At 48.1% G+C, this 12209-nt stretch overlaps 1 protein-coding gene across 1 annotated transcript in view; it reads left to right on the forward strand.

Moving 5' to 3' along the window:
* Positions 1-1952: 1952 nt before the first annotated feature.
* LOC132887955 (insulin receptor substrate 2-B) overlaps positions 1953-12209 on the forward strand; it is a 35476-nt gene continuing 25219 nt past the window's right edge. Inside the window, exon 1 of the mRNA XM_060923826.1 lies at positions 1953-5800. Coding sequence (XP_060779809.1) covers positions 2257-5800 — 3544 coding nt within the window. The 5' untranslated portion in view covers positions 1953-2256. The remainder of the gene's footprint in view (positions 5801-12209) is intronic.

Here is a 12209-nt window from a genome sequence, read left to right on the forward strand (position 1 = left end):
GGTGGTGTAGTGGTTAGCGCTGTCGCCTCACAGCAAGAAGGTCCGGGTTCGAGCCCCGTGGCCGGCGAGGGCCTTTCTGTGTGGAGTTTGCATGTTGTCCGCGTGCGGGTGCTCCAGTTTCCCCCACAGTCCAAAGACATGCAGGTTAGGTTAACTGGTGACTCTAAATTGACTGTAGGTGTGAATGTGAGTGTGAATGGTTGTCTGTGTCTATGTGTCAGCCCTGTGATGACCTGGCGACTTGTCCAGGGTGTACCCCGCCTTTCGCCCGTAGTCAGCTGGGATAGGCTCCAGCTTGCCTGCGACCCTGTAGAACAGGATAAAGCGGCTACAGATAATGAGATGAGCCGTTTAAAGAAAGAAAAGGAGATATAAAACGCGGCAAATTGAAATGACAGACAATTTCACTTAATGTAATTTGAATAAAACTGAATAGCTGATAAGCACTTTTTGTTGGATTCGATATGTGACAGAGACTCAAAATGCATTTTTAATTCAATTTAAAATAATGGGAATGAGGGGGTTGCCTTGGACATTTTGACTTTATCATCTCATCTCATCATCTCTAGCCGCTTTATCCTTCTACAGGGTCGCAGGCAAGCTGGAGCCTATCCCAGCTGACTACGGGCGAAACTTAAAGGCGGGGTACACCCTGGACAAGTCGCCAGGTCATCACAGGGCTGACACATAGACACAGACAACCATTCACACTCACATTCACACCTACGCTCAATTTAGAGTCACCAGTTAACCTAACCTGCATGTCTTTGGACTGTGGGGGAAACCGGAGCACCCGGAGGAAACCCACGCGGACACGGGGAGAACATGCAAACTCCACACAGAAAGGCCCTCGCTGGCCACGGGGCTCGAACCCAGGACCTTCTTGCTGTGAGGCGACAGCACTAACCACTACACCACCGTGCCGCCCACCTAGTAATATAAGACTAATTATGTTAAATTTATTATTGTACGAGAAAGTGCCAAAAATAATGATTTTCTCACCAAAGTGATACTTGACTGTAGTTTTAGCGAAAAGAAAATTTCCCAAATCTTTCCAAAAGGTGATACAAAATGGGCATTTATAAAGTAAATGGATGATACTTCCTCTATCTTTTTTACAAAAAGGTACAGCTGTCATCGATATCAGAAAATCTAGAGATGTATGCATTAGTAGGATAGATGTTATGTAATAGTTTAAGACGGAATTCTCTGATTTTGTTAGAAATTAAAATTTTAAATGGTTCAAGCCAAGCTCTACTCCAGTTTATATCTTTGAATTTCTTCAGCAAAGTAGTCTTCCAGCTGAATAAACAGATGACGTCAGCGTTAAAGCAGAAAATCACTCAACTGGGCTAAATTTCAACACCTCAGGACCGGAACATGCAACGTCACCCGATGACGTCAGAGGATTAAAAAAAAAAAACGTCTTACGCGAATGACGAAAATACATCATAAATATTTCACGAGACACATTTATTCTGCTTTTCCTTTAAGAATGAAAAGTCCAGACTGCACCTTCGTGATGACGAATAACATTAGCTTAGCCTGTTAGCCATATTATAACCGCTAGACTATGAACTGCGTAAACAAGAAAAAGCTCCTTCTTAACGAACTGAATGAACAAACAGGAAACACAACTTGTTGCAGCACGCCTGCACTGTACATTTAAATACCCGTCTCGCTAACAACAGTGCACGGGGAATGGCGGCTCACCGAGACTTATCCTATTGGACAATAGCGTTGTCAATCAATTTCATTTCCCTTGCTGAAAACAAACTCGGAGCACAGTCATTGGTTGGATGTATTGACGCGTCACAAGCATTCTACGTCACGATTGGCTCAAGATCGCTGCAGGGGCTTGCGATCCGACCAATGAGATCACGGCGATCAGAGCGTGCTCCCGCCTATAGCCGGATGACGCATGGGTCACGTGTTGTTTGTGCCGCGGTCCATAGAGATGTGTGTACAGACGAGAGGGAGTGAGGAGCGGATTGGCAGCGCCGCTTAGGATCTACCGATAATAGAAACGGCTAATGTGGTCATGTTGCCTGAATTCTTGTCGCGTTGGCTGCGTTTTCTCTAAGCGGCTCAGAGGAGCGCATCATCGGGTGGAATAAATTGCGTCGCTGCTGGAGGAGAACACGACCCCCTCCTCTCCTCTCCTCTCCTCCCTCCCTCCCCCCCAAAATAAGAATGGGGTCTCATAACGCAACACTAAGGCGAAGATAAAACTTGACCTCACGTTTACTCACCCAAATGGCAAATCTTGCGAATTATCCAGAAGGCAGCGCCGCCATGCTGATGCTGGAAGCGCAGCAGAGGTCTGTCGGAGCTTCACCAGCTTCAAACGGTGGCCCCACCAGTGGGGATCCCCCTTCTTCCCCTCTGAACAGCGGCGGCGTCAGCAGCACTCGCCTCCATCATCATCATCACCAGCAGCAGCAGCAGCGGGCGACACCACCGAACACACATCCACCACAGGACCATCAACAACATTTCGATCATGAAAACTATCAACAGTCTCCAGTGCGAAAAAGCCTCTTGTCCAATCTTAAACCAGGAGTACATGAGGACTCTGCTGCTACAAGCCACACACAGGCTACCTCATCCGCCACTACTGCCATGGCTGTTAACACCGGCGCCGCTGCTCCAGACGGGCTGGACGACATTAGGAAGTGCGGTTACCTGAGAAAGCAGAAACACGGCCATAAGAGGTTCTTCGTCTTGCGCTCGGCGAGCCGCTCGGGGCCGAGCCGACTGGAGTACTATGATAGTGAAAAGAAGTTCCGTAGTAGCCTCCGCTCTGCTGCTGCCGCTGCTGCCTCATCCTCATCTTCATCCTCATCCACCGGTACTGCCGCAGCGAGCGCTTCTCCCAAACGTGTGATTTATCTCTACCAGTGTTTCACTGTCAACAAAAGGGCGGATTCAAAGAACAAGCACCTCATAGCTCTTTATACCAAGGATGAATACTTTGCAATTGTAGCCGAAAATGAGCAAGAGCAAGAGGACTGGTACTTGGCGCTCAGCGACCTGATGAATGAAGGCAAAAAGAGCCACACGGAGGCTGACGAGCTCGATGACGCCTATGGTACAGTAACACCAGGCACCGTCTTCAAAGAGGTCTGGCAGGTAAACGTGAAACCCAAGGGCCTAGGGCAAACTAAGAATCTCACGGGTGTGTACAGACTGTGCCTCTCTTCTAAAACCATCCATCTAGTGAAACTGAACTCTGAAACCCCGTGCGTAAACTTGCAGCTGATGAACATCAGGCGCTGTGGCCACTCTGAGAGTTTCTTCTTCATAGAGGTTGGGCGCTCTTCTTCAATTGGTCCTGGGGAGATATGGATGCAAGTGGACGATTCTGTGGTGGCTCAGAGTATGCATGAGACCATTTTAGATACCATGAAGGCTCTGAAGGCCTACGCTGAGTTCAGGCCGAGGAGTAAAAGTCAGTCGTCAGGCTCTAACCCAATGGCTTTCATGACCACACGTCGCCACCTGGGAAACCTCCCACCCAGCCAGACAGGACTCCAGAGGCGGTCTCGGGCTGAGTCTGTGGTTGGCACCCCACCTAGCAGTAAGAGCAGTGGTGCGAGCGGATACAGGTTTCGCACCTCCAGTGAAGGCGAGGGCACCATGAACCGCCCGTTTCGGTCAGTCACAGGAAGCCTTATCCATCTCAATACAGCCCGTGCCAATTTGGGTAGACAGGAGAGCAGTGGTGGAACGGGCAGCCGATATGTACGAGCCCCACCAGGTGCCACCTATCATGCACGGTCTGCCTCACTTCCAGTGTCTCACTTCCCCTCCACCACTAGTCCTGTCAGTATGTCCAGTAGCAGTGGCCATGGTTCCGTCACCGATACCAATACCCGGCCTTCCAGCGCTTCCATCTGCGGTTCTCCTAGTGACGGAGGATTCAATTCCTCTGATGAATACGGCTCCAGCCCTGGAGACTTCCGCTACTTCAGAGTACGCAGCAACACACCTGACTCGCTGAGCAACACGCCACCCATCCGGGAGGAGCACTGTCTCAGTGACTACATGGCTATGAGCTGGAGCCGAGACACGTTCAGTGGGAGTGCCGGGGAGGCTTCCCGCGATGAAACTGCTGATGAAGATTCCCGGTCATTTAGGAGGCGCACTCCTTCCTTTTCCAGACAGGTAGGAGCTGGCAGTGCAGGCGGAGTGGCTGTTTACCAGAAGATGACTCAGACCAACTTTGCGCTGGACGAGGCTGTAAGTGAGGGAAGCTTTCTAGGCAGTAATGGCCAGCTTGCCTCCATCTCTTCATCACTTCGCTCTGATTACAGCTCCAGCTCTGAACACAGCCAGGACCACCTCCCTGCACTACGGGCTGCTGACTCCTTTAAAGATGATGGATATATGCCCATGATGGCTGGTGTGGTTCCCTCTACACGAGATACAGATTACATGCCTATGCAACCCAGTCCTCTTGTCTGTGCCTCACCACAACAAACCCAGAGCATGGCCTCACCTCCCTCTCAGCACATGGACTCACAAGGCTACATGATGATGCTCCCAGGTGGGAATGGAGGTGCAGACCCCCCAGCACCACCCAGCCCTCACATTAGCAGTAGGGACCTTACTCAGAGAGGTAATGAGCGTCCTGAAAATGGAGAATACATGGACATGTCTCAGAGCAGGCCTGTGGCAAGCAGACGAAAATTCTCGAATGACAGTTACTACACACTGACCGCTCCTGAGATACCCAAATCCTACAGTTCGTATTTCTCCTTACCACGTTCATACAAAACCCCAGCAAAACATCGGCGTGAGCATGACGAATACGTTCCCATGAGTTCACCTGCCAAACCTGTGTACATCTCTCCGAGTACCACACCCGAGCATAATGGCTGTAGTGATTGCCATTCTGCATGTCCAAACCGCCTCTCTCTTAGCCAACGCGGTTTCCATGGGTCTTTACAGGCGAGTGACCTGGTGGAATGTCCCTCCAGTCCTGGAGAGTACATTAACATTGAGTTTGGCGACCAGGCTTCATACTCGCTCGCTACAGAAGACACTCTCACCAGCCAAAGCACCCACCGGCAGGACCGGCACTCTCCCCTTCCCCAGGATTACATGAGTGTGGAGGTGGATGGCCTTCCACCCAAAAGCCAGTCTTCACGTTCATCACTGGTGGCCCCTTGGAACCCCCCTACTTACATTCGTACTAGTGGCGGTGGAGTCACTCTGGGACAGCCGGATGACTACACGGAGATGAGCTGCGGTCCGTGTGAGGAGCGTAACAGCCCCACAACAATGCTGCAACACCTTAGTATTTGTGAACAGAGGTATCCAAGCTCTAGCACACCTGTTGAGCCAAAGGTCATCCGTGCAGACCCCCAGGGCAGGCGGAGACACAGCTCTGAGACTTTCATCACATCTACAGAAGTGACAGGAGCGAATGGCCTGGACAACAGTGCCTCTGGGCCTAGCACTGTGTCTCAGGTGGAGGATAAAAAGTGGCAGAGCTCATCATCCTTTGACAGCACATGGATGTGTGTGGAGAACAAAGCAGCAGGTGACGCAGAGGAAGCACTGGGCCTCTCCTCAGACCGAGCTGAAGCAAGTGCCTCTTCCATGAGAACCAGAAGGACTCTATCTGTGGAACACCAAAATGGCCTCAACTACATTGCCCTGGATCTGAGAGAAGACGAAGGGACTGAGAGTGCCAGCGCTGAACCCCAAATGCCGACCTCGGGCATGCTGATCCCAGAAAATGGGGAATACGCCAGCATAGATTTCACTAAATCTGAGCGGATCCCTTCTAAAGGTGAGCGTGTAACTTTGTACGCCTTGTCATTGTACACCTTGATGCATTTAGTCATTTATTTATTTGGGGATTGTCATTGCCACTTTTTCCACCTGTTGCATGTATTTTAAACCGCAGTGCATTAAGTGTTTGGGTCTTTTATTAATATTCCCTATGTTCTGCTCTAACTATTGTGGTAAGCACATCAGTCACATAACCTCATTTTAAACCTGCTCCCTTGGGAGATGTATATGTTTACGTGTAGAAGCCGAGCCTCTTACTCCTGCGGCAGCTTATCCATCAGTGCGAGTCTACTGTGTAACTGTAACCGCACAGGAAGTGTGTGTATATATGTAGTAAAATGCTGCAGTTAAGCTTGAAGACCTGTTAAATTAAGATACCGAATGCGAATGGTCAAAGGCCCTGTGTGTTATTGTGGTGCTTGATGTTGTCTAGAGACCGTGTTTGTTAGTTATGGCGACCTCTTTCCATTCACTAGAGATGACACAGCAGGGTCTGTTTCAGTAGCTGCGTGGATCCTCCTTTCAGCTCCAGGTATTCGTTGCATGGGCAGAAATTGATAGAGTTGTTATTGACGTCTGTGTTATGTCGAACAAAGACTTCTTTCTGAAACGCTCATATTTTGGCTCCACATCACTGTGACAGCTAATGCTATTGTCCTCTAGTATTACCTGTCATTCCCTAATTTTACTTGTCCTTCTGTCTCACTTGTGTCTAGAGCTTCCTGGATTGGTTTGGTCCTTGGCAGAAAGTGTGTGTGGTGGGGGTTTATGTCCTAGTGAGGACCAAATGTCCCCACAAGGATAGTAAAATCTGACAATTTCGACCTTGGATGGTCCCCATGAGAAAGTTCTTGTTGTTAACAAAAATAATGCCCCTTTTCCACCAAAGCAGTTCCAGGGCTGGTTCGGGGCCAGTGCTTAGTTTGGAACCGGGTTTTCTGTTTCCACTGACAAAGAACTGGCTCTGGGGCCAGAAAAACCGGTTCCAGGCTAGCACCAACTCTCTGCTGGGCCAGAGGAAAGAACCGCTTACGTCAGCGGGGGGGGGGCGGAGTTGTTAAGACCAACAACAATAACAAGACCGCGAAAGATCGCCATTTTTAAGTGACGAGAAGCAGCAGCTGTACAAACACGAAGTCATTATTATTATTATTATTGTTGTTGTTGCCGCTGCTGCTTCTTCTGTGTTGTTTTTGCTTCGATATTCGCGCCAAGGTTTATGTAAACGTAGCGCCGTAACTTCCGTATACAGCGACGTAATGACGTATGCAGCGACGTAATGACGTGGCTCGGCTTAGCCCCGCGAGCTATGGAAAAGCAAACTGGTTCTCAGCTGGCTCGCAAGTTGAATGAGTTGTGAACCAGCACCAGCACTGGCCCCGAACCAGCCCTGGAACTGATTTGGTGGAAAAGGGGTATCAAAGAGCTAAAAAGTTTCCTTTTCATTACTGAGGTTAAGGTTGGGGATAGGTTTAGGTGCAGGCACAGCATTAATTAACTGTATTAATAATTATGTCAGTGGAAGGTCCTTACAAGGATAGTGAAACGTGTGTGTGTGTGTGTGTGTGTGTGTGTGTGTGTGTGCACGAGAGAGAGAAAATGAAAATGAGGGGAGAGTGAGTCAGTGTTCTCAGCAAGCCCTAGCTGACTCATTTGTTTATCATGTACTTGAGGCAGAGATGAGAGAATGAGGGAAAGAGGAAAAGACAGGGAGAGGCAGCACCTGTGTGAGTGTGACCATGGAAGTGTGTGTGTGTTAGGTTCTGCGTTGGTTAGTATTTTCATTTCTTCGAGAGAAAATCATGACCTGTCAATAAGCACGTAAACCTTGAACTATGTGATCTGCCAAAGTTCAGCTGTTCTGTCTGCCCCCTCCCCCTGTCTCACCCCCTCACCCCGTCTCACCCCCTCACCAGGTGTGGGGTCTGTTTGTAGAGCGTGCATGAGCATGTTTTGCTGACGAGTACTCTGCCTTCTTTGATGTTTGTCTAATTGGCCCAGCATGTTGTGGCACACGTTTCAAAAGGAAACACCTTGGCGCCAAGAAATGTTACAATTCTGCTTCCGGTCATGCTGCGTTTTATAAGAAGAAGAAGAATCCTTTACTGATCACGTATACTTTACAGCACAGTGCAATTCCTTATCTTTTCTTATTTCCTGAGCTTGTTAGGAAGTTGGGGTCACTGACTGTATAGGGTCAGCCATGATGGAGTAGAGCAGGTTAAGGGCCTTGCTCAAGGGTCCACTGGTGAGAACTTGGTGGTGCTGGGGCTTGCGACCTTTTGAGGAGTAACTCGGAGCCTGAACTGCTGCGTCACCACTGCTTTTATATACTTGGATAGTACTCCTCATGGTGCATTATATTATTATATGGTTTATTAACCACTCGTATTAAATCCATTGCGTTATCAGGCATGCCCTAACCACATGTCTGATTCTGCTCTCACTCTGTTGTGTTTCTGTGGTGTTTTGGCCCCTGCTGCAGTGTTGTTGGCAATGGCAGCATGACGGCCCATCTGGGTTTTGGGAGATGTGCCCTCTTTGTGGTGCTGGAATGTAAATTAGCAAGCGCATAGCTACACAGGAATGTGCCTCAATCACCACACCACGCTTTTCCCTGCTGGCCTCTGGCACGGCTTTCCAAACAGCCTGAGGTAAACAGGACAGGTCAGTGTATACACACTGGCATGGAGGCTTCTTTTTAGAGGTGAAAAAAGGATAGAAACAAGCTATTTTTGTCTCTGGCAATCTACCCAAGACAGATTTATCACATTGCTCTGGGTTTTTGACAGTGAGCTTATGTGTTTGCTTGGGGTTGTGTGAGGAACCGCGACAGGGCACTGAGAGGGCAAGAGGCACGGATGAGTAATCTGGAAGATCAAGGAGGAAGGTGTATAGATGGTGCCATTAAATGTGAGCCATTTGGCATTTACAGTCCTGTTTGTGTTGGGTTATGAATGCACCATGAGACACAAGCCATATTAAACAAATGCAAGCAATTTGGCTCGTACATTCCATTGAAATGGTCCATATCAACGGAAATGTCTGATCGTGCCTCTCTTGGGAATGCTGAGAAGGATGGTGATCGGTGATACAGTAGCAGCCTGGGTTTGACTTGGCAAGTGGCGCGACGGGTTGTGCATTTGCAATTCCAGGGTAACGAACAGGTAAAGCCAAGCCGTTCTGTTCATTTAGGTAACTTGCTAGCCTGGCTAACGCGACTTCAAAGCTCTCCGAGCTATTGGTCTGGCCAAGATATTAAGCCCAACCGTTTCCCAGAGCCCGTGGTTGACCCGCCTCCCTGAAATGCCTCAGTTTGCTACTGGTCGAAGCCAGAAAAGGCTGTGACGAAGCTTAAACCAATCACATCACTCTTTCCTCTGACGTATGCGACGCGACGGGGCTAACTGATAGATTAAAGTCTTACCGAAGCCGGTCGGGAGCAAGGCGAAAACGTCCTTCCTTTCAATAAATACCTCCAGGGCTGCTCTTTGCTCTGTTTTCAATGCGAACTTCCCGTTGAATGCTTTCAATACAGCATCTATGCGTAATAGATGCGGAAGCGTGAATGAAGCGCTTCCAGTCGCAGTTCTACTACGTCAGTGCCTTGAACACGCCTCTACCCAGGGCCGTTGGAGATGCTCAAAGTTGATTGGTTCCCGATTTTTCGGGAGCTTGGAAGAGCTGTAGATAGCTTGCCTGGCCAGACTAAGCTCGCAACAGGCCCTCGTGTTGCGTCACGCTTAGGATGGGCGGGCCCAGGCTAGTAACTTGCAGCAGAAACGAGGGAGCTAAGTATCCGTACAGAAGCCTCATCCTCCTCCTATACGTCACACACTTGTTTACTGCTTCAGCTTGGACACCGTTTTTACCTCGCATGACAATCGACATGACGACAACTGCTGCCAAGGATTTTACTACTTCACCTTGCTACACTGATTTACTCGTCGAGTTACAGTGTGTGCGATGCTCATGTCAGCACTTTCAGACTGAAAATATGAAGGTGTCGTGTGACAGATGTTTCTGTCACTGCACTTCCAGCAAGACGTCCACCCACGCAGCCACGCTTTGGTTGGCTGACCGATAGACGTAGGTTGTGGAGATTTCTTTGTGTGTGCGTGTGTGTGCCCCCCCTTGCCACCAGTGTCTATGAAGTCCAAAAAGCATGTGGACCTGGAATTTATGGATACATTACAGTGCTCTCACCATGCTTAGGAAAATGTTTGTGGAACATTATAGACATTTGTTTGTCGTTGCGCGAGTTTAATGATATCTTTAGTTACACACTGAAACTTTGACCTCCTCCCTCTCCAGGCATGCACACCCCTCCTTAAAGAAACCTTGACCCCATGTTTGTGTGTAGTGATTTAGTGAATCAGTGACAGTTTAGGATCTACTCGTTATGCACGCACGAGTGTGCATTCCACACCTCACACATCAGTCATTTAATTATTAGTGTTACAAAATGGCATACACTCAGCCTCTACTGAAGTGCATACACACTTAAACCAATAATGTAAACTAGGCCATTTTTGTTGGGGTGTGTGTGTGTGTGTGTGTGTGTGTGTGTGTGTGTGTGTGTGTGTGTGTACTCTGTGGTGGCGTTTTTGTACTTGTAAGGCCCCAAATTAGGTAAGAAGTGACAGGAACACCTTGTTCCAGAACACTGCATGCTCTGCTTGTGGGGGTTATGCATATGCACTGGTGTGTGCATACACACAAACGCGCGCGCGCACACACTTTCACAAACATTGAAACTAAAACTTTGGTTATTTATTCCAAATGTCTTTTACTAACATTTAGTGTCAGTGTTTGTGCTTAGCAGCACTTTCTATACCCCCCCCCCCCCCCCCTTTTTTTAAATACCTGTCTTAAAGTGCATATCCTGGACCAATTTCATTTTTTTTTTTAATATGAAAGTATGTCCCTTTACACACTCATCCAGAAGGGTAATTTTGCACAAGCAGAAAAAAATAAAATAACAAAACGCGTCTGGAACCAGATTCATGACGTCACCTGCGGAAGCGCCAGCAGGCTGCGTGAGCTTTGCACGGTTTCAGTGCACAGCCTGTGTAGACCAAGCGCTCCCATTTCTCTCTCATTGTCCGGTCTTTTGGAAAACGATAAGTACTAATCCCATCAAGGCGGCACGGTGGTGTAGTGGTTAGCGCTGTCGCCTCACAGCAAGAAGGTCCGGGTTCGAGCCCCGTGGCCAGCGAGGGCCTTTCTGTGTGGAGTTTGCATGTTCTCCCCGTGTCCGCGTGGGTTTCCTCCGGGTGCTCCGGTTTCCCCCACAGTCCAAAGACATGCAGGTTAGGTTAACTGGTGACTCTAAATTGACCGTAGGTGTGAATGTGAGTGTGAATGGTTGTTTGTCTCTGTGTCAGCCCTGTGATGACCTGGCGACTTGTCCAGGGTGTACCCCGCCTCTCGCCCATAGTCAGCTGGGATAGGTTCCAGCTTGCCTGCGACCCTGTAGAACAGGATAAAGCGGCTAGAGATAATGAGATGAGATGAGACTAATCCCATCAAGATTGGTGTTGCTACACCCTCCTACGATACATCTGTTAACCATTTTAATAATTACGTGATAACGTTGAAGAAATTTGCAGAAAACCACCAGGTCGTTTTCTCATAAACAAACCAGCGCTGACGTAGGATTCAGAGGGAGGCGTCCCGCACGCGACGTCACGAAAATCAATGTTTGCCGGGAAATCCAAATGACAAGTTTTTTCAGAGGCGGACCAGTTCTCCTCAAATGGCTTGATTTCAACTGAATTTTTCTGGTATTGCGCAAGGTAAAAAAAAATTGCACAAAATGTGACAGATATTTGACCAAAGTTTAATATAAAATAGAATTACATTGATCTCGCTCCTGAATTTACCCAAGGTGTGCCCTTTAAAGAGCAGTGCATTAGAAATATGGTTAAATATCAAGCACGCACACACTCCATGGAGGTAGTATGCCATTAGGATCAAATTAAAGGCTTCCTGATGCAGCCATCTACATTACATTACATGGTTCTTAATATGATCGAATCCAGGAACAGTTCTTCCTGTGTTAAAGAATATACTAAACCACGCTCCACTAATCTCTTTCCACAGCATCTGTAGCATATGTGCGATTACCATGGATGAGGATTTCATCATTTCCCTGTAGCGAGAAAAGAACAACAAAAAAAAATGTTGATTGAAAATCTTCGCTTGTTTTCATTTCAAATCAAATAATTTGCGAGGTATGGATTAAAAAGTCTAACAGTAATGCAGTATGTCTATTAGTCAGCTCATAATGATAACTGATGGTTGTCCCCCCCCCCAAGACAAAGTTGCAGATCATCTTTTGTGTTTTGATGAACAGTATTAGTCAAAAGTTTGTACACCCCTGCTCATTCATAGGTTTTTCAGTA

Source organism: Neoarius graeffei, chromosome 1 (assembly GCF_027579695.1).
Source record: "Neoarius graeffei isolate fNeoGra1 chromosome 1, fNeoGra1.pri, whole genome shotgun sequence".
Classification (NCBI taxonomy): domain Eukaryota; kingdom Metazoa; phylum Chordata; class Actinopteri; order Siluriformes; family Ariidae; genus Neoarius; species Neoarius graeffei.